This window comes from Colletotrichum higginsianum, chromosome 6 (assembly GCF_001672515.1).
Source record: "Colletotrichum higginsianum IMI 349063 chromosome 6, whole genome shotgun sequence".
NCBI lineage: Eukaryota > Fungi > Ascomycota > Sordariomycetes > Glomerellales > Glomerellaceae > Colletotrichum > Colletotrichum higginsianum.
In genome coordinates this window covers 3,623,870-3,644,559 of record NC_030959.1, presented here as the reverse complement: position 1 = coordinate 3,644,559, position 20,690 = coordinate 3,623,870, and the positions used below count along the sequence as shown (strand labels likewise).

The window sequence follows — 20,690 nt, the reverse complement described above, 5'->3', positions numbered from 1 at the left end:
GAATTCAGGTATCATGGGCCTCTTTATTCGGCCAAATCGAACATATCTGTACACCGGCCTCGCCCAGTAATACTAAACAAACCAAGGCCTTGAAACGCCACCCATACATGATGGTCCCGTTTACCCTTTTGCGCCGTCTCCCTGAAAATGACAGGCACAGCCAGCCTCATTCGCTTGAAAATTGCAATGGTACAGGTTCGTTCAGGCCAAAAAGCTCGCGCCAACTCCTCTCCTCTCCTTCTTGAGTGGCGAGAACGTCTTCTTGCCAAAGGCGCCAGTGTTGCGCACCATACTCAGATGAGTTTTGCCGAGGGCCGTTCCGGCACCTAGGGCAACCTTGCTGGGCCGCTTGGTAGCAGCAGGAGCAGCCTCGCCATCGTCATCGTCGAACAGAGTCGCCGCTTCACCGCCAAGCTTACGCTTCTTCTTTTTGGTTTCCTGCTCGCCTCCTCCCGCGGTGGTAGTCGCAGATACGGCTGTCTTCTTGCCGACAGCCTTGGGAGGCGCCACTACCTCTTCCTCCTCCTCCTCCTCCTCCTCCTCCTGCTGCTGCTTGTTGGTTTCGGTTTCCTCCAACACCTGCTCGAGCGGCGAGATCGGCTTGGTGGAGGATTTGCTGGCTGCAGCCGGGGCCGCTTGTACGGGCATGTTCGGGGACGCCTCTGCCAGCACCTTCTTGGGTCTGCCACGAGGCTTCTTCGCTTCCCCGTCCGTCTTGGCTTTCGACTTGGTCTTAGTGGCTTTGGTGGGTTTCTCCTTTGGTACTTCAGCCTCCTCTGTCTCTTCCGGCGCAGCTTCGACCTCCGGCTCCGATTCTACTTCAGCCTCGTCCTCCTGAGCTTGGGACTGGGACTGATGGGAGAGAGGGATATAGCTGACGTCAGCCTCGTTCTCCTCTTCATCCTCTTCGGCAACTGCGTCCTCAACATTAAGCGTCTTGGACTTTGCCAAGAAAGGGGTAATGGAGAACAGCGACTTCTCGCCCAAAAGAGTTTGCTCAAGGCCCTTCTTCTTAGCAGGGCGCCTGCCGCGAGTGATGTCTTCTGGGGTTCCGATGCTCATGTCGTTGACGGTGAGTTCCTCTACTCTTCGCTTTCGGCCGGCCTGCGCCTTTGCGCCCCCTGCGCGTCCCGTGGGCTGTGCAGTTTGTACGGCAAAAGGCCGAGCGACTAGTTCCGCGCGAACTGCTTTCAGGTCTTCCTGTGTATTCCGCAACTTGGACTTGACCGTGTCGAGACGCTGCTCCATCATTTCGTTCTGCGCCTGCGCTTCAGACAGAGAAATCTCACTCTCTTTACGCAACTTCTCCCTCTCGCGCTTCTCGGCCAAGAGCGTCTTCTCCAACTCCTGGAGCTTCTTGGCCAGATCGCGATCGGCCTTTGCGTTTTCCTGTCCAGCCTTCGCAGCGGACACGGCCGCCTCCAGGTCTTCCTGCAATCGTTCCTTTTCGCGCCTCTCGGCGGTCAACTTCTTCTCCGCATCCTTGAGTTTTCGCCGCAGCTCGTCTTCGGTCGTTCTGTCCCCTTCCGCTTGGGCTGCTTGTTGCTCTCGTGCTCGTTTCTCGGCAGCTAGTTCCATTTCGGCCATGTTGAGCTGACGCTCAAGTTCCAGCTTTTCGGCGATTGCGTTTTGCTGGTGGGCGACTTGTGACCGCAGGTGTTCCAGCTCGGGCTTGATGGAGTTTACCTCTCGGGACAGAGCCAGCTTCTCGGCCAGGACTTTTGTCGACTCCTGAGATAGGCTGTTGAGGGATTCAAGTTCGGCCTGTCAGGTTCAGGGTTAGGAAAGCTCGTCAGGGGCTGCGGAATCCGTGTGAACACCGACCTTGATGTGATCAAACTCCCTTTTCTGGGCTTTCAAATGAGTCTCCTGATCTCGATTTGTAGCCTTCACCGAATCTAGGTCACCGAGTATCTCGTCGAATTTGACGGAGAGTTGGTTGAGCTCGGCCTCCTTCTCGGCAAGTTGCTCGCGTAATTTCGAGTTCTCGTCAAGAAGGACTTGTTTGGTTACCCGTTGTCGTCTGGTTTCTTCCTCTTTCACAATGAGCCGAGCGTTGTGGATGTGGTTTTGGTGCTTCATTTCCAGCTCGTGGGCCGCAGTGATCCGCTGTACAACTGGTCAGAAGGAGTCGAGATGCGTCGAGTGACCCCACTTGGATTGTTGACTACTTGCCTCGTTCGAGTCCATGTTCCTCGTCTTGCAAGGCATTGTGAAATTTGTGTGTATGCTTCTGCGCGTGAGCGCGTCGAGACCTGGATTGAACAGCCTTCTGAATAGGCGACGGCTTGTTCAAGAGCCGCGCGAATGAAGTACGTTATTGGTATTGTGATAAAAGCGCGATGTTGTTGATGCCCGCACCTATGTCGTCTGAGATGCGGAATATTACTGTCGAGATGGGGGTTGACGGCGGTGTGTTTGCGGACGGCTTTGAAATGGAGGACTCGTGAGGTAAACATGGTTCCCCAAGCGGTTAGCCCGTCAACGCCGCTGCGAGAGGGCCCCCACTCCAGGCAGGATTACCCCACCGTAGGTATCTCTTTGGTTCGCCTCGCGGGCGCCACATCTTGGAGGCTCAAAGGCAAAGGTTCCCCGAACGAACAGGGACAAACAATTCCCGGCGCCGGGTAAGCTTCGGTGGTCCTCATCCCGGTACGTATCCCCAGCTTGCAAACGCAACTCCCATCAGGATCCACACTTCAGTGGACTGAACCCGCTGATGAGAGCTGTCCAGTTCGAGCTTGAACCACTGACTGGGCCCTTCGCTGTGCAGTGTGTGTGTGATCTCGACGACGACGACGACGACGACGACGACGACGACGAACACTCAAGGCGCACCCGTTCATTACCTCCGCCAATTTCACCACCCAAGCAAGGCCAATTGGCCACGATTTCTACACCGCAACCATTATCGGTTCTTTCTTTCCTCCCGTCCGAATCTTTGACAATCCCTCAAGATGCGCTTCTTCCAATCCCTCTTGGTTGCGACCAGCTTCGCTGCCGGGGCCTTTGCAGCCAAGAAGACCACCGAGGAACGCTTCAACGAATTCCACGCAAAGGCTCTCACCTTGTCTCCTATCAAGCTTGCCGACACCAGCTACAAATCCTTGACCTCTGCGCCTCGCGACTACAGTGTCGCAGTCCTCCTTACTGCGCTCGAGAACCGCTTCGGCTGCCAGTTGTGTCGGGAGTTCCAGCCGGAATGGGATCTTCTGGGTAAGACCTGGACCAAGGGTGACAAGAAGGGCGAGTCCCGCCTTCTTTTCGGTACCTTAGACTTCTCTGATGGCCGCGAGATCTTTATGTCGGTACGTTTACTCCCGGAAGAGGCAACCGCCAGCTGTGACCACGAAGAAACTAACATGACAATCGCCAGCTCGGTCTCCAAACCGCCCCCGTCCTGCTCCTGTTCCCGCCCACCGTCGGCCCTCACGCTGTCGCTGTTGCGGATCCTCTGCAATACGACTTCACCAGCGGGTGAGTTGCCCGTTAACAAAACGCCGCACCCCGCGGATATTCTAACAAGCAATAGAGCCCAATCTGCCGAGCAAGTCCACGCCTGGCTTTCGCGACACCTCACTGACCGACCACACCCCCCGGTATCGCGTCCCATCAACTGGATGCGCTTGATCTCGATTACCACCATCGTTCTTGGTGCTGGAACTGTCCTCGTTACTGCCTCGCCTTACATCCTTCCCGTCATCCAGAACCGCAACTTGTGGGCCGCCATCAGTCTCATTGCCATTCTGCTCTTCACCAGCGGCCACATGTTCAACCACATCCGCAAGGTGCCTTATGTCGCCGGAGATGGTCGCGGTGGCATCAGCTATTTTGCTGGTGGCTTCCAGAACCAATTCGGCTTGGAGACTCAGATTGTTGCCGCCATCTGTATGTTCCTCCCTTTTCGAGTGATGCGGCCAACGCTAACAAAGTCCAGATGGCGTCTTGGCTTTCTGCGCCATCTCTCTCACCGTCAAGGTCCCCCGCATCGGTGACAACAAGAGACAGCAGGTTGCTGTCATCGCTTGGGGCGGTGTCCTGTTCCTCATGTACAGCTTCCTACTGAGCGTTTTCCGCATCAAGAACGGCGGCTACCCCTTCTCCCTCCCACCTTTCATGTAAGGAGACACAGAATAAGCCAGCACCACCGGAGGCAATACCTCACGCTTGCAACGTCTCGCCTCCTTCCGAATTGCCTCCGCCACATCGCTACGCCGCTGCTCGCGAAGATAACTAGCTATACCTGCGGCCAAAGGGCCCAATGTCCCCGTGGGCACGAATGTAAAATACAAGATAGAGGGGCCGATCAAGGCTCTTAGAGAAAGGCTGTTGGACCCGGAAAAAACGATGTTCGACGCATTGAAATACAATACCACCACTATGCACCGTCGGGGTGGTTAGAGCTCAGGCATCCGATCCCCGTCCGTGACTCGACTGAGGGGGATGACGGCAGCTGATGTTCATGAGATTGTTGTTTTATAATTCCTCCCAATGACCAATACTTGAACACGCCGGGCCCGTCTTTGCAGTTTTAGCCAAGCTTCCTTGACCGGCGCTTGAGGGGCAATAATTTCAAAGTCTTCTGGGTGCTCCAAGTCTCCGTCCGCGGACTTCGGCTAACGCCCCAGCGGCTCCAATGGTTCGTCTCGTCAAGATCTATCAGTTGTGGGAAAATCTAGATATCAGTCTGCTGGTAGTCGAGAAAAAGACAGGGCCGTGGAATAAGTCAGTAGCCCTGTTAACCCGAATGAAGTGACTCGATCTGAATAGACGACACTAGAGTATGCCTTCGCTTCTCCGGCGCTCGCACACCGCAGTGTTCCGAATGAAGTTGAAACATCGTTCTGAAACTACTGAAGGAATGATACGTGGCAACCCGATGTGTTCGCATGTGTGATCTCTGGTTAACGATGTCGACGTCGTACTTACACTTGCCTCCTTCGCAGATCTGAGCAGCGTCATGCCCCCACCCCTTAGTGGATGTTCTCGACATCTTGACGTCTCTGCAAGCAAACATCTCTCCCAGGGAGGGTAGTAGCCGACCACCCTCCCTATTGAGGCGGTCTCAACGCCCAGCCAGGGTACTGAGAACCTGGCCTGCTAAAGGCAACTAGAGCGAAGTACCAGCTTTCAAGGGACGTCATTCATATAGGGTCACGACACTTTGTTTACTGTTGGGTAAGCAGCTCCTCTCCACATCCTAGTTAGCATAAGCTACGATTATGTTCATCAATTTCGATGAGTGGTGTGTCTAGACAAGCGATGTGCGGTACGTGACATGGACTACTGGGACCAGTGCGTTCTCACCATTGCATCATTGTAGGAAGCGTCGGAGGAGATAATGCGTCTGGCAAATTCAATAGGGGGACGGAGTTGACCGACCCTTTTCTTATGACAGTGATGGCTTGCATGCCAATGAGAATCTCGGGCTGTGGGAAAGTTCTATCCTTCTGATACTCTCGGTGTAATTGGTTTGCGGTGCTTAGTTCTTCTGTTCATGTCCTCCAATCCCGATGGTCTGTGTTGTTCTTTTGCCTCACCCTTGCCCAGAGTCGTAGGTGCCTCAAACCTTATGTTTCCTCTCCCTACTCGAAGTCAACATCAGTGGCGATCTCCCTAAAGCTGATTGATACATGGGGAGCTCATTCAAAGGACCCAGCGCCGAGGCAAGCTACGTCAAAGTGTACCAAGTTACTGCTCCTCGGATCTCGATATCCAGACCCAGGCAGTAGACCTGCTGCACAATGGCCTTCGCGTGGCTCATGGATTTGATGTTGGACCCCATTCAATACCTTTCGATCATGACCGCTGTGCCGAGCACGCCTAAGTATAACAGCCACCCCTTGGAGTCTCTGTTCTTTCCATCGGCTCATTGGGTACTTCCTGACATCACACAGCGGAGAGGGGCCTGGCCGAAGTTGCCGCAGTCGTCGAGCTTGCCCCCTTGGTCATCTTGACTCGTAGTGAGAGAGAGAGAGAGAATCTTGAGATGACCGGAAAATCGATAGTCGCTGTGAGATCCCCTCAGGATGCTTGGTGTGAGCGAGCTGAGTAGGTAGGGGTGCTACTATCTCTTCGTGAACACCACACACCATCAAGGTTGAAGTCATGCCATTGCGTTCCCTTCCAATGAAGCCCACTGCCACGACATTCGTGACTCTAGAGTCCACGTTCATCATATCCTCTCCCACAACGACCGAGGGATAGCCTCGTCAGGCCGTTGTTGTCTGTTCCGCCGACGCCTTGAATGGCAAGCCCCATGCTCGGTTAATTGAACCGACGGAATACATCAACATCCTCGTCAAAAGCTTCTTAGCCACACACCGAAATAAACACGCCTCACTCGTCGTTGATAACCTTAAACCCGCCAGCACGCCCGACCATCCCATAGTTAACTCGGACCGCAACGGCAGCTAGGGCCTCCGACAGGGATGGGGCCACTGGGGCAACGTCAACGCCACCGATGTCCGGGATGCACCGCCGGCCTCAAGTTCGTTGACGCCTTCGCAAGGATCAAGCCCGGCGGCGAGCGACGGCACCAGCGACTCAAAGGGCCGCTTGTGGCGACTCGGTATACGGCAAGCCCGATGCTAACAAGCCTTGGATTGAGGCTATCACCTAGGACCAGGCCCAGTCAGTTACTTTTCAAATGCTTCTCGAGAACACTTCTCCGTGTTTCTACACGGAGAGGTGTTGTTCCCTTGACACATCAAGGAATCATTAGGTGTAAATAAGCGCGAGGAATGGGGTGGATTGGATGCAAGGCCCATATATGTTCTGCTACATTCTCTCACAACAGATGGTCAGTACTCATTTTCTGTTTCCGCGTAGCATCGAATAAGCGTTCACTTTCCTCGTCAGTCTACATCTTCGTCCAAGCACACTTCGCAGTTTAGTCAAACTTGGCGTCTGGCCAACATGAATTAGACAGGGAGTTAGCCTTGACATGTCACCTACAAGAAAACGTGTTGGCCACTACGTCGAGCGCTTCAATCTTGCAGGACGATGCACATAAACGAGTTGCGCGTCCCTACAGAAACTTCACAGCCAGCTCTCGAAGAGGAATCATGCATGTGAACCGAACAAGGCAACATCACAGGTTGAACGAGAAACACGGTTTTTTCTTTTTTTTTTGAAGTTTGCCAGGATCTTTTGATTTGGGCGTTACGTGGGTTGATGTCCAGAGTCCTTTCGTAGGCTACCTATAAGCCAGCAATGCAGTCTCATCCCCAATTTTTTCACAAATCGATTTGACCCTGCGCATCCCGAAAGACATAACGAGGAAGCCAGCCTTGGACGCCCGCCATGATCTACCATCTCAGAGCCCTTTCCCCACCACACATCGTCACCATCATCGCATAACCCAGAAAGAGAACAGAAGAGAGCTTCACGCCCTTTATGCTCTCGACATGACACCCCAGGCACGGATGATGTTGTCGGTGTAACCGGCGAACAGGGTCTGGCCGTCGGCGGACCAGGCCAAGCTCACGCACTCAGGCTCACGGCTCTTCTTGCCGACAGCGGTGAACTCGGGCTTGAGCTCGTCAACCTTGCTCTTCTTCTCGAGGTCGAAGATGATGATGCTGCTGGCGGTGGCAGCGCAGAGCCAGTAGCGGTTGGGGGAGAAGACAAGAGCGTGGATCTCGTCGTTGGCGTTGAGGGAGTAGAGGTGCTTGGACTCGTTAAGGTCCCAGAGCATGGTGGTACCGTCCTTGCCACCGGAGGCGCAGAGGGAACCGTCGGGGGAGATGGTGACGGTGTTGATGTAACCGGTGTGGCCAATGTGGTCAGTCTGCAGCTTGCAGGTGCTGAGCTCCCAGACCTATTGTGGTTGCCAATTCGTTAGTGTGACTGGTCCAGTACAACGACTTTTCTGAAAGGCAAAGTGGATATGAGGATGCGAGATCAGTGCATTGGTGAATAGTGGTCTCATGGCCTGCAGAACAGGCTCTGAAGTAGCAAATACTTTTTGTTGCAAAGCATCATGTCGAAGTGTTTGGGGTCTCCCTTTTCCGCAAAGGGATAGGGAATGGTGTAAACCGGGGGGAATGATTCTCTTAAACTGACCTTGACGAGCTTGTCCCAGCCGGAGGAGACAATGACGGGGTTCTGGGGGTTGGGGCTGAAGCGGACGCAGGAAACCCACTCGGAGTGACCCTTCTCGGAGATGGTGTACTTGCAGTCACCGAGGGTGTTCCAGAGCTTGATGGTGCGGTCGCGGGAGCCGGAAACGATTTGTCTGTTGTCGGCGGAGAAGGAGACGGACAGAACATCGTTGGTGTGGCCGACGAAGCGACGAGTGGTGGTGCCGGTGGCAAGCTCCCAAAGGCGGAGAGTCTTGTCCCAAGAGGCAGAGAGGGCGTAGGCGCCGTCCGAGGAGATGACCTATTCCTTCCCATCAGCCCACAGTTCCCAACAACGAAGCAGCCGAAGCTGAAACTTCCTCGCGCGGTTCGGAGGGGTTCGAGAGACATACGCAGTCGGAGACGATGTGGGAGTGGCCCTTGAGGGAGCGCTTGGGGTAACCGTACTGGGACTCGTCACGGGTGAGGTTCCAGATGATCAGAGTCTTGTCACGGGAAGCGGACAAGAGCATGTTGGGGCTGGCAAAGAGTTAGCGATCGTGGTTCTTTCCGCAGTGTCTCGGCCAACGCGGCCCTCTCCGTCTCGAACTCGATGCCGGATGTCGAATCTGGGAAACACGCGGCCCCTCAAACTACTGTCGAGAACGTCGCCGGCAGGGGATTCGAACGGGAGGGAAAGCGGAGGGAGGAGAGAAGGGGTGAGTTTAGCCGTACTTCTCCATGGAGGTAGCCAGGCTGGTGACCCAGCCATTCTGCAAAAAAGCATCAACCGTCAGCCATTGCGAAAATTGCCAAAGAATCGAATCGCGGCGCCGGCGCAACGGCGTGCGGGCAGACGACGGGACAGCAACTTACGTGGCCCTCGAGGGTACCCTTGAGAATCAACTGCTCAGCCATTGGGAAATGAGGCAATCAGGTCGATTGAGTGGTGAGGGAAAGGTAGAAAGGTTGGAGTTGATTCTGAGCGTCACACCTTTGACCCTTGAGAGCTTGAGCTGAGAATTCCAGATTTTGGTGTGGGTGGGAAAAATTAGGAACCTTCGGTTAGGGCCTGGCAGGGAAGGTGGGAGTGCAGCCTTGCGCTTCACAGGTGGGGCAATGACCAATGGAATGCGACCGTGGCTGCGAGGCTGATGTAGCCCACTACGCAGTGTTCCCGACGGAAGTTGCATGTCACTTGCTGCAGGGGCTCCTGCAGAATAGGACTTGGGTTGGTAACAATTCTTTCTTTTATCGTTATTTCGGAGTTGTCTTTCCCCTCCCGTTGTTCTCCTTGTCTGGGCATCCGCGAATGACATGGGAATACGTACAGGCACTCATGGTGTCAGCACGCTCTCATCCATGATACTGCTGCCCCCTTTCTCCTTCTTATTCCCTATAGAAATTTGTAAGCCGGTTGCCGATTGCCGCCTGTTATTTGTTATTTACCTTCACTATAAAGGCGACAAGAATATATAAATGCTGCCACCAACGGCTCCACTAGAAACGAGAATCGTGAGACTAAGTCGCGTATTCGTACATGCTCACGACAAGGGCGCATACGTTCACTTCGAGGTCACGAAAGGACATCATCCTCATCGCTCCCAGTCGTGTATGGGTGCTGTAAGTATTGAGTCTGTTATTGTGTACTCTCAGGCCGGCTCTATCTCGGTGGAATACCCGTAGATCCAACCTGAGTATGCTGCTTCCTGAGCCATGCGACCGCTGTATGATGTGATTCGAAAACGCATAATGGTAAAAGACTGATAGTAGCGACAAGCCCTCTCCAAAACGTGTCCCTGCACAACCCGCGGTTTGAAGCCCCCAACGCCTTGCTGAATGGATGTCCTGTTTTTCAAGAATAAAGAGCCTTTGCTCATCATCATGGGCATTTCCCTTGCCACTCCTGCCCGCCCGACAAGTCTCTTCCAATGTGACCTGACGGCCGTCGCTTGCTCTCTCACTCGCTCACTCCCTTACTCATCTCTCGAACTCGTCAGGCGGGGCACCGCGGGTTCGCGTTCAGCCTAGGTGGTCGAACGACTACCCTTGACCAGCGGCTCGTTTGCTCTGTCGCTGTACCTCCCTGCGCAGATACCGCGCATCTGAGTTGACAATCATGCTATGATCGGCAATCTCGAGCTGCCCTGTTGCGCCGCCTTCCTGCTTAACGAAGCCCTCCATAGCGGCTGCCCAAAGTGAGTAGCGCTCTTTGGTCATTGGATCACGCTCCGACAACGACCTGATTTCCTTTTGCTTCCGAACCTTTGCCGCCCGTACCAACCCCCTGAGGGCCTCCTCTCCCTGCTTGGATGCCTTGGCCGCTTCTTCTCTTGTCTTCTGTGGGTCCCGCCCGCTGTCGTCCTCCTGGGGCGTGTACTTGTAGGTGTGCTTGCTGGGGAAATCGGGGAAGGATTTGGGAATGTACGCCTTGGCTTCTTTTTCCGGCTTGCCGCTCAGTTCCTCGCCGAGGAGTGGCAAAGTTGTGTAGGCGTCTGGGTCTTCGATCAACGGATTGAAGTAGCCCGTCTCGAGTTTAGCTTTTGGCACGGGGTGGCGGATATGAGGCTTGAGCGCCTTGGTCTTGAGGGTGAAGCGTCGCATCGTAGACTCGAAGTCGGCGGGCGTCGGCTGCTCGCGGCGCGCGGAAAGAGAGACGCGCTTGAGATCTTCGATGAAAGAGGCCATGTCTGGAGGCGACGTTAGCGCCCCAAGAACGCGAATCGACGGCGGGCTTGGAGACGAATCTCACAGATCTCTACAGTCCCCAAGAAGCTCTCCATGGCCTCGGGGGTAGCGGCATCAAAGCCGACGTGCTGCAGCGCCAGTCCAATACTGCGTTCGAGACCACTCTTGGCCTGGTAATCAAGAGAAGGAATAGTGACCTTGGTCGCGCAGGCCTGTAGCGGCTCGTCATCGGCGGCGGCGGCGGCGGATGCGGGCGTTTGTGCGTCGGTCTTCTGGCGCTTGCTGCCGGGCTCTCCATCCTGAACCGAAAAACTACGCTTGCGCGGAGTTGTTGTCGAAGTCGGGGGTGAAGGCGTCGTTGACATCGTGGGGAGCTCGGGAGAAAGAGAGTTGTGTCGTTGGTGTTGTGAAGTCGGAAGGCGCACGCGCAAAGGGAACGCGTTGTATGGCGGAAGTCCCAGAAGCGATCTGAATGCCAAGTGAGAGTGGACGCACCAGTGACGGGGAGGGCGGGCGGTCTGGATGGCGACGGCGATGGAAACGGGCGACAGATTGACGAGGAGCTCGGAAGAGAGTGAATCGCAGTTGAAGCTATCGTGCGAGAAGGTGTCCTGGATATTAGCTAGGTGCTGCGGCCTTGCTCTCAACACCCCAGTACCTAGGTAGGCAGGTACGTAGCAGGTAGTAGAGAGGAGGAAGTAGAAAATTGGGATCGCAGCTCGGACCACCGAACCAAGCTCGTTCCCCTGGGGGGCTGCAGTACGTACCTACGCAGGTACTGAGTGGTTGGTTAAGCGCTGAAGGGCGGATCGATCTCGCCAGACTTTAGTGGACAAAGCGCCGTAACTACCGAGAAGAGCCTCTCTTTCGGCGGTGAAATCCCACGCATTTCGTCCAATGGCACCAGCGTCTGGTCCCCCACACCCCATGAACATCTTGCGGCAAGGTTCGTTGGGGTGCATCCCATTTTTATCTGTCAGTCTCCCTGTCAGTCGGACTCGATTCTGTCAACTTCAACTTCATTTTCCGGCAAGTGGCCGGAGAACCCATATTGCCCTCTCCTAAGCTTAGGCAGGTAGTTTCGAACAGCCCTGTTCACCCCGAGAACTCGGGCCGCGCCTCGACCCTGGTGTGTTGGTATATCGCATGATGTTCCATGTGGCTGGACAAGCCCCGACTTTATTTTGTTGATCTCTCTCGTCACCTTTGTTACACGTGTACCGATACTTGGCTTTTGGTGGTTTAGCCAATTTGAGTGAGACCCATCCCCGCCGAGCGCGGGCTGTGCCCATTATCTTATCTAGGTCAGACGCCAGGGGTCCCGAGCAATCTCCAGTTGTCTCTCTATCCCTCGTGGTATCGCAGCTTTCCATCTCTAACCTCTTCAAAACTCTACATAAGTGTCAAGCATATATACCCTTGGTGGAGCCAAGCGTTGCCAACGGCCAAACTCACCCATAGTCCGACCCCCAACCACGCCCGCCTGCCTCCTGGATCGAGACAATGCAGGATTTGGAAACCCTGCGAAGGGGAGGCTACCGCGACCAAGGCCTCCAGAAGCTTAAACTCGCTGGGCCTTTGAATGGATTCCCCCGCGAGATTCTAGACCTGGCCGACACCCTTGAGCATCTTGATCTCTCAGGCACTGGCCTCTCAAGCCTTCCCGAGGACTTTGGCCAACTGCAGAAGCTCAAGGTCGCCTTTTTCTCGGATTGCTACTTCACCGTCTTCCCCAGGCAACTCGCAGCATGCCCCGAGCTCGAGATGGTGGCTTTTCGATCCAACGGCATGACGACCATACCGGAAGACGCATTGCCGCCCAAGCTTCGCTGGCTCATTCTCACCAACAATCGTATCGAGGCACTGCCCAGGGGCATTGGCCGCTGCTCGCGCCTCCAGAAGTGCATGCTTGCTGGCAACAACCTCACCAGCCTGCCGGGTGAGATGTCGGCATGCCGCAAGCTCGGCTTGCTTCGTCTGTCTGCCAACAAATTCGCCGACTTGCCGCCCTGGCTCTTTGAGATGCCCGAACTCGCCTTCCTGTCGGTTGCGGGCAACCCATGCTGCGCTGTGAGCCTCGCGGAGGAGCTTGCCCTGCTTCGCAAGGTGAGTTGGCACGATCTTGAGATTGGTGGTCTGCTTGGCCATGGAGCTTCTGGCGACATCTTCGAGGCGAGGTGGATGGTAGCCGACGCAGTAATGGAACATGTGGCCGTGAAGCTGTTCAAGGGCGAAGTGACGAGCGATGGGACGCCTCTCGATGAGATGGCCGCATGTCTGGCCGCGGGCTCGCACGACAACCTTATCAGCACTCTCGCGAGCATCCAAGACCACCCTGAGAAGCACGGGCTGGTCATGCAGCTCATCCCGCCTCACTACCAGGCACTTGGTCTTCCGCCTTCGTTGCAGACCTGCACTCGAGACAGATACGAGCCGGAAAAATCACTGTCTCTCGAGACCGTCTTGGAGGTCCTCCGCGGAGTCGCCGCGGCCGCGCGTCACCTGCACCAAAGGAAGGTCTCCCACTGCGACCTGTACGCTCATAACATACTCTTCAACGAGACGGGCCATGCGATGCTCGGCGATTTTGGCGCGGCGACAATCTACGAGCACCTCGACAGGTTTGACTTTGAAAAGCTAGAGGTGCTCGCATTTGGCCATCTCGTGGAAGACATGCTTGGGTTGGTAAATATCGGAGATGAGGATGGTGGCGGGCACAAGGCTCTTCAGGAGCTGCGGGCGCTGCACACTCTTTGTTCAACTTCGATTGTACGTGAAAGACCGACTTTCGCGGAAGCATTGGGAGAGGTGGAGTCGATTACCAGCCGGTAACGCGGTTTGCCTCCTTCTCTAAGATGCCACGTTCCATCACGCCGGTAGTTGCATGGCAGTAAGAGACTGGTCATGATGATAACAACAACATCAACAAGACCATATCCGGACACGGGGTCTATGATTGAAGGGCACGTCAAGGGAGGAGATGGGATGGAACGAAACGACAGCGGCCATGGGAATAGGCAGACCTATAGAAACAATGTAGAAAGCGATACAAATAGACACTTTGCTGAGCCCAGAGCCCTTACGTTCTAGAACGCCTTACACGTTGGCCCAAACACTCTTGTGTATCCGTACCCGCGTCGAACCCCGATTGAGCCTCCTTCCCCTAGTCCCGCCCCGGCGTCCTCCGCTGCTGGTCCCCTGCGCATTGACCCACTTTCTCCGCCGGCCGGGCGAAAGCCGATTCGATGAGACTCGCTATCCCTTGTCCGTCCAACGCCCAAAGCCTCCATTCAGAAGACACTAAAATACCGCACCCGCACTACTCTCACCTCCACCAACAGGCCAACAACACATTAAACGACATGATTTCATGTTCAGGTTTGACTGCCCCCCCCCCCCCCGTCGTCCCCCCTTGATCGTCTTCTGCATATATGCATACACACTATACATTGTCACATACTCGTGTTTTGTTGTTGGTCACATCCTCAATACGTGTAACAACCTCCCTGCGCCGTTGGATATCTTCACCATCTTTTTACACCCGGTGACTTGGTGGAAACAACCCACTTTCTCACTGACTGTATAATTACTCCGACTGCATCTCACTCGTTACATGTTTTATCTCTTGCCGTCGTCCAAGTGAGGTAAGTTGTTGAAGCTTGAGCGACGCCAGCAAGCCCCAAGACCTTGGGTCACCTCTCCCTCCGTCGCCATTTGCCTCGACTCCCACCGACATGTTTCCCTTCGACGTGAGCGCCATTCCCACGCTGCCCACCCGCAAGGGTCTGCTGGTAGTCGATTTCCAGAACGACTTCTTGTCCGCCGACGGCGTCCTCCCCGTCACCGACCACGAAGACCTTGTGGCCCGAACCGTCGAGCTGGTCAAGGCCTTTCGCACGGTGGGCGACGTCATCTGGGTACGCACTGAGTTCGACAAGTTCCGCCCCGCTGCCGACGAGCAGATCTGGGCCACCGATGCCCTGCCGAAACCCCAGGCCCTTAAGTCGCGTGAGAGGAAGAGGCCTAAAGGCGCATCCAAACAGCCGGAGCCCGAAGAAACCTCGGATGCCGACCCCGAAGCCTTTCTAAGCCAGCCCGGCCCTGCCATCGTTCGCCCCGCAACCCGCGGCGCTGATTTCCCGGACGCCATCAAGGAAGTCATAGGTAAGAGGGACGTCACCTTCGTCAAATCGCATTACTCGGCCTTCACCTCAGGCCAGTTACTGCAAATCCTGCGCGTCAAGTTTGTGCACGAGCTCTACATCTGTGGCTCCCTCGCCAACATAGGCGTGTACGCCACGGCCATGGACGCCGCCAAGTTCGGGCACTCCATCACCCTGGTCGAGGACTGCTGCGGTTTCCGTTCCGACATGCGCCACACCAGTGCCACACGGAGCCTTGTCGACGTGACTGGTTGCAAGTTCGAAGACAGCGAGACCGTCATTGAGAGCTTGCAGCCCAAGACCGGCCGGGAGTCTACTCCAACATCCGCCTCACTATCCCCTGTCGTGCCCAAAAGGGTCGCGGAGGCTGGCGATGGCAAAGTGCCTCCCTCGGCTGATGCATACAAAGCGACACTCGAGAAGCAGCTGTCAAAACTCTCACTCGGGAGTTCGGGAGGTGGCCCGTCCAACTCGTGGTCCCGCAACATTATGGGCGATTCCGAGTCTATCGTGTCCGATCCTTTGGAGGTTGATCCAGCCGTCAGCGAGTCACCCTGCAAAGGGGCTTCGGGCAAACAATCGGGCAAGGCGGTTCCGAAGTTTAGTTCGTCGAACAGAACAGAGACGGGTCACCGAAAGGAAACCCGTACTCTCAAGGCATTGTCTGCATCCGGCCTCGAACTCGAACCGGACCTGACGCCCGATGCCGAGGCTGAGACCAAGCCCGAGCCCGAGACAGTATCAAAGCCGAAGCCGAAGTCGGCGAAACCAGACTCCAAGCTTGAGCAGGCTGAAAAGCAGGCGGCCATGGACGGCCAAGCCAATGCGAAGGAACCCTCCCCGCAGGTCACCGGACCCCTCTGTGAGGGCGACACAACGGTCATTCACAACCTCCTCCCTGACCCCTTAGCCGAGAACATCTTTGAGAAGGTGAGAGACGAGGTTCTTTGGCAGAGAATGTCACACCAGGGCGGTGAGGTCCCGCGCCTGGTGGCTGTCCAGGGCGAGGTGGCAGAGGACGGGAGTGTGCCGGTCTACCGACACCCATCCGACGAGTCGCCGCCTCTCCTCGATTTCTCGCCGACTGTCCGGAAGATCAAGGCCGAGGTCGAGAAACAACTCGGCCACCCGCTGAACCACGCTCTGATCCAGTTCTACCGCGACGGCACGGACTACATATCCGAGCATAGCGACAAGACCCTGGACATCGTCAAGGGCTCGTTCATAGCCAACGTCAGCCTGGGAGCCGAGCGGACCATGGTGTTCAGGACCAAGAGGCGAGAAAGGGACTCGTCTAGCACTGAATCGCCGTTTGCGGAGGACTCGAAGCAGCGCAAAACCTCTCGCGCGAAGCTGCCGCACAACTCACTCTGCCGCATGGGTCTGGTGACCAACATGCGCTGGCTGCACGCCATTCGGCAGGACAAAAGGGCGGAACGGGACAAGACCGAACCAGAGCTGGCCTTCTCCGGCGGGCGCATCTCTCTCACCTTCAGGCAGATCGGCACGTTCTTGGATCGGGATAGCACATTGATCTGGGGCCAGGGCGCCACCGGCAAGACGAGACAGAAGGCCCACCGTGTTATCAACGGCCAGAGTCCCGAGGCCGTGGGTATGCTCCAAGCCTTTGGCACAGAGAACCACTCGACCGAGTTTGACTGGGAAAAGTACTATGGCAAGGGCTTCGACGTGCTCCACATGAGCAACTCTCCCCGTCTCTGCGTTTCGTCTGACCCCGTCGTCAACATGCGCATCGCCTTGATGCTGGCCGAGTATGGTGTCACCTACGCCAAGGGCAGCATGTCGCCGTCATTCCAGTTGAATGATGGCGACCCAGGCGCCAATGGTGCCACCGCCGCGCCCGAGTCTTTGCCAATCAGGTTCGTCGACAACGACGTAGCAAAGTCGACGGTGCAGGGCGAACTAGCCATCATGCTGTACCTTGATGCAGTGTATGGCCCGGGCAAGACTACTGGTGCGACGGACAGATCGAAGCCCGACACCGCGCGGGTCTTGACCCGCTTCCAGCAAGGCGTCTCCCTTCTCGACAAGTGGCGCCGGCTGGAACTCAACGGCGGCGACAATACGCGCGACCTCAAACCGTTGAAGCGGGAGCTGGCCATCTGGGAGGGGTACGCTGCCGAGGCGGACTCGATCGCGGGGCCGAACTTCTCGCTGGCGGACTTTGCCGTCTGGCCGGTGCTCCACGCCATTGTAACGGAATCTGATCCCGAGGCGCTGGATGCGACCCGAAAGCTGAAGGAGTACTACGAAAAGATTAAAGCCAGGGAATCCGCTCTCAAGGTTCTTGGCGCGAAGCAGCCCGAGAGTACGGATGCCAAGCAGACCTAGATCTCGAGAGTCGCTATGTCATGGTGGCATTGTGAGATGTGGCATGCGAGGTCTGGAGGAGAAAGAGGGAAGACAAGTAACCCTGGTTGGGAAAAGGTCGGAGCGAGAGGGCTATTTTCGTGATACCCTTTGAATAACTCCCTGGAGCTTTTGGCAAGTCGGCGCAGGGAGATTGTTTTTGATTGAGATGGACGCATTGAGTCAGCGCATGGGAAGAGGTCGACATTGGTAATGTGAGGGCTGAATTAACTTGCCATGTCATCAGTCGCAAGCCATTTTTGCCCCCCCTCCCAGGTGGGAATACATCAGCATCTGCCGACATGTGTACAAATACTCAATGGCTAGCTCCACATAATCCTCATCAGAGCATGCTAAGCGGGCTAATTCGGGTTTGTAAAATTTCCCATTTTTCCATTTCGTTGAGTATGGTCAAGTTTTGTTGGTGGATGGTGCCTAGATGTGTAATGGTCCCTCCCCCAGTGGTACATGCATGACGGGACTTGTAGAAAGAATCCGTGATCGTAATATAAAATGACAGTATAAGGCTGAGATGATAAAGGTATGAACCCCTCTCGCATAGCCTGGTAACGTATAAGTCCCTTTAAACGCCGTTGAGGGACCAAAACCCTCGTTTGATAACCCCTAAGGATGAGTGTTCCGTGTCCGTCAATTCCTTATAGTACGCCCTCTCACCTCACCGCTCAAGAAGAGTGAACATCCCAAGGCAGCGGGTAGGTACCCACCCAGTCGGCCACCTCGGACCTCAGCTGGACAATCTCAGGGTCATTCTCTCCGTCACCGAGATGCTCCATGTAGTGTCTCAACAGGCCGGGCTTCTTCTCTCCCTTCTCCTCGGCCGCCTTCTTGGCGCTCTTGTTGACCCGGACGGCAATGGTGACGGCGCGGTCAATGATGTCGGCCACGCGGCCGAAGTCCTCCTCGGTGAAACCCCTTGTCGTCATGGCGGGGGTACCGATGCGCAGTCCACCGGGCACCAGCGCCGACTTGTCGCCAGGGACCGTGTTCTTGTTGGCAGCAACGCCGACGAGCTCCAGCACACGCTCGACACGGCTACCGTCAATGCCCTGGGGCTTCAGATCCGCCAGGATAAGGTGGTTGTCGGTGCCTCCGGACACGATACTGTATCCCAAGCCTCCCTTCTCCTTGGGGGCGCCCAACCTCTGGGACAGCGCCTTGGCGTTGGCGAGGACCTGCGTTTGGTAGGCGCGGAACTCGGGAGCCTGAGCTTGCTTCAAAGCGACAGCCAATGCGGTGATTGTGTGATTATGGGGGCCTCCCTGGTGGCCGGGAAAGACGGAGGCGTTAATAGGTCCTTCGAGGTTGTACATTTCGTCCTCCTTCTTGGCGTTCTGCCGGCGTACGCCCTTACGGAAGAAGATCATGGCGCCACGGGGTCCTCGCAAGCTCTTGTGGCTCGTGGTGGTAACGATATCGGCGTAGGCGAAGGGGCCCGGCATAACCTTGGCAGCAACCAGACCCGAGATGTGGGCCATATCGGCGACGAGGTAGGCGTTGGTCTTGTCACAAATCTCGCGCATGCGCTTGTAGTCGATCAACCTGCTGTAGGCGCTAGCTCCCGCAACAATGATCTTGGGTCTGTAGAGCGTGGCCAGCTCCTCCAGCTTGTTGTAGTCGATCTGGCCGGTGGCCTCATCGAGTCTGTAGGGAACCGTCTCAAAGTACTTTGAAATGGCAGAGATCTTCTTGGTCGGGGTCTGGTAACCATGTGACAAGTGCCCGCCGTGAGGGAGGTCCAACCCCATAAGACGGTCGTGAGTGTCCATCAAGGCAGAATAGACGTACAAGTTGGCCGGAGCGCCGGATAGAGCTACGGCATCATTAGCAATGGTTCGAGAGCAGCACTGCTTGCGCGGCGGTGAAAAGCAAAGAAACGCATACCTTGAACGTTGACACCCCATTGCTTCGCATCGAGGCCGAATGTTTCGAGAGCTCGCTGCTGGCAGAGACGCTCTGACTGATCGATGAACTCGTTTCCGCCGTAGTATCTCGCGCCGGGATAACCCTCGGAGTACTTGTCTAGGAAACTGTGTTAGCTTCCAGGTGTTGGCCAGTGCCTGGTGGGAGATGCGCCTACTTTGCATAACACTACCCAAGGCATCGAGGACGGCCTGTGAAGTAAAGTTCTCGGAAGGGATGAGGTTGATGAAGTGCTTTTGTCTGGTTTTCTCCTACGAGCCGGTACATGTCAGTGACCAAGTTCAATCCGAGAGCGATCGGTCTTGCGTAGCATAGGGTGCACGGGTTGACATTGGGGTCGAGCATATCGCCGGTCGGCGAGAGGAGGGTCGGCCGAGGTGGAGTTGTACCTTCTCAATGATGTCGTAGACGGCGGGATCGGCTTGTTGGAGTTTGGCAGACAAGAGCTAGAATTGCCAATAGTCAGTACATAACAGGAGGCCGCACTATCCAAGAAGCAATTGAGCAGCGGTGCGCACCTGTTGCTGGCCCTCCAAGCTTTTTGTCGAGATCAGCCTCCTCACGCCACCTGCAGCTGCGTAGGGAAGAGCTGCCCCTTTGGGCAGGGAGCGGAATGCACGAGTTGTGCCTTGGAATACCGAAAGAGACATGGCGACGACGTGACGGGAGACCTGAAAGCAGAACGGGTCAGTTGGTCAATCGCGTGGTCGTTGTAGGAACTGACGGAGGGAAAAGGCGATTAAGTTGAGGTGCAATGTCGGGAACTGGAAAGTTGAGGCGGTTGGGGGCCGGATTGGAAGGACGATCGCACACCTCAGAGACGGAGCTTACAACAGCAACGTGCGTACCTATCTTGAACCAATTACCCCAGCTGTAACAAGACCATGATGTAGTGGCGGCAGGCGTTCACTGGTGGCGGGGGAGGGCGGTACATAAGGACCCCCCCGGGGTAGGTAGCAGGCGGAATCTGACCCGAGAGAACAGAGCGGTGCAGCGGCCGAGATGCTCGAACCGCGTTGTATTCGGCGGTCTCGGCTCAACTTCCGATCCTCGCACTGTACAGATACTCTCTCTACCCGGGCACTTACCGGGGTAGATAGGGACAGGCTTATCGAGACAACTATCCGTATCCCTTTCGCTTCTATCTCTCCGCCGTTCTAATCTTTACCTCATCGGCGTTCGTCTTGCCTAAGGCACCAAGGTCGCGATCGGGGCACGGGCCCTCGGCCCCCTCCCGCAGCTCCACTCTCCATCTCAGCCCTTTTTCAAGGCCGCGACGCGGACCAAAGCCCTCGTTTTCTTCTTCTTCTCTTCTCTACACAACTAAATTGGAGATGACGAGCACGCGTTCTTCTCACATCAGCTCTTCCGCTTTCGCGGGTGCATGATGAAATGTCCTGGCACACCTCACCACCTTAAGCGGGACAATTTGAAACAATCCGATCCAATCCATCGTTGTGTTTTG

General features: G+C 55.8%; 7 protein-coding genes across 7 annotated transcripts; 3 read left to right on the top strand and 4 right to left on the bottom strand.

Annotated features, from left to right (window-relative positions):
- Positions 1 to 201: 201 nt before the first annotated feature.
- On the bottom strand, positions 202 to 2,211 carry CH63R_09448 (Rossmann-fold nad (+)-binding protein; the record flags this gene model as incomplete). The annotated part of the gene is made up of 3 exons (XM_018304422.1): positions 202 to 1,764; positions 1,825 to 2,109; positions 2,176 to 2,211. The coding sequence occupies 3 exons, from the start codon at positions 2,209 to 2,211 to the stop codon at positions 202 to 204; spliced, it is 1,884 nt and encodes a 627-aa protein (XP_018156445.1).
- Positions 2,212 to 2,957: 746 nt separating this feature from the next.
- Positions 2,958 to 4,122, top strand: CH63R_09447 (OST3/OST6 family protein; the record flags this gene model as incomplete). The annotated part of the gene is made up of 4 exons (XM_018304421.1): positions 2,958 to 3,308; positions 3,377 to 3,477; positions 3,533 to 3,888; positions 3,938 to 4,122. 4 exons carry the CDS (start codon positions 2,958 to 2,960, stop codon positions 4,120 to 4,122), a joined length of 993 nt encoding a protein of 330 aa, XP_018156444.1.
- Positions 4,123 to 7,396: 3,274 nt separating this feature from the next.
- Positions 7,397 to 8,981, bottom strand: CH63R_09446 (WD domain-containing protein; the record flags this gene model as incomplete). The annotated part of the gene is made up of 5 exons (XM_018304420.1): positions 7,397 to 7,822; positions 8,068 to 8,385; positions 8,477 to 8,603; positions 8,799 to 8,836; positions 8,940 to 8,981. 5 exons carry the CDS (start codon positions 8,979 to 8,981, stop codon positions 7,397 to 7,399), a joined length of 951 nt encoding a protein of 316 aa, XP_018156443.1.
- Positions 8,982 to 10,106: 1,125 nt separating this feature from the next.
- Positions 10,107 to 11,116, bottom strand: CH63R_09445 (Bromodomain associated protein; the record flags this gene model as incomplete). Its single annotated transcript, XM_018304419.1, has 2 exons — positions 10,107 to 10,753; positions 10,816 to 11,116. The coding sequence occupies 2 exons, from the start codon at positions 11,114 to 11,116 to the stop codon at positions 10,107 to 10,109; spliced, it is 948 nt and encodes a 315-aa protein (XP_018156442.1).
- Positions 11,117 to 12,254: 1,138 nt separating this feature from the next.
- On the top strand, positions 12,255 to 13,583 carry CH63R_09444 (Serine/threonine protein kinase; the record flags this gene model as incomplete). Its single annotated transcript, XM_018304418.1, has 1 exon — positions 12,255 to 13,583. The coding sequence occupies one exon, from the start codon at positions 12,255 to 12,257 to the stop codon at positions 13,581 to 13,583; it is 1,329 nt and encodes a 442-aa protein (XP_018156441.1).
- A 902-nt stretch (positions 13,584 to 14,485) lies between these two features.
- CH63R_09443 (Isochorismatase) lies at positions 14,486 to 17,266 on the top strand (the record flags this gene model as incomplete). Its single annotated transcript, XM_018304417.1, has 1 exon — positions 14,486 to 17,266. One exon carries the CDS (start codon positions 14,486 to 14,488, stop codon positions 17,264 to 17,266), a length of 2,781 nt encoding a protein of 926 aa, XP_018156440.1.
- A 701-nt stretch (positions 17,267 to 17,967) lies between these two features.
- Positions 17,968 to 19,875, bottom strand: CH63R_09442 (Serine hydroxymethyltransferase; the record flags this gene model as incomplete). The annotated part of the gene is made up of 5 exons (XM_018304416.1): positions 17,968 to 19,115; positions 19,187 to 19,324; positions 19,383 to 19,476; positions 19,615 to 19,671; positions 19,744 to 19,875. The coding sequence occupies 5 exons, from the start codon at positions 19,873 to 19,875 to the stop codon at positions 17,968 to 17,970; spliced, it is 1,569 nt and encodes a 522-aa protein (XP_018156439.1).
- Between the last annotated feature and the right edge of the window lie 815 nt (positions 19,876 to 20,690).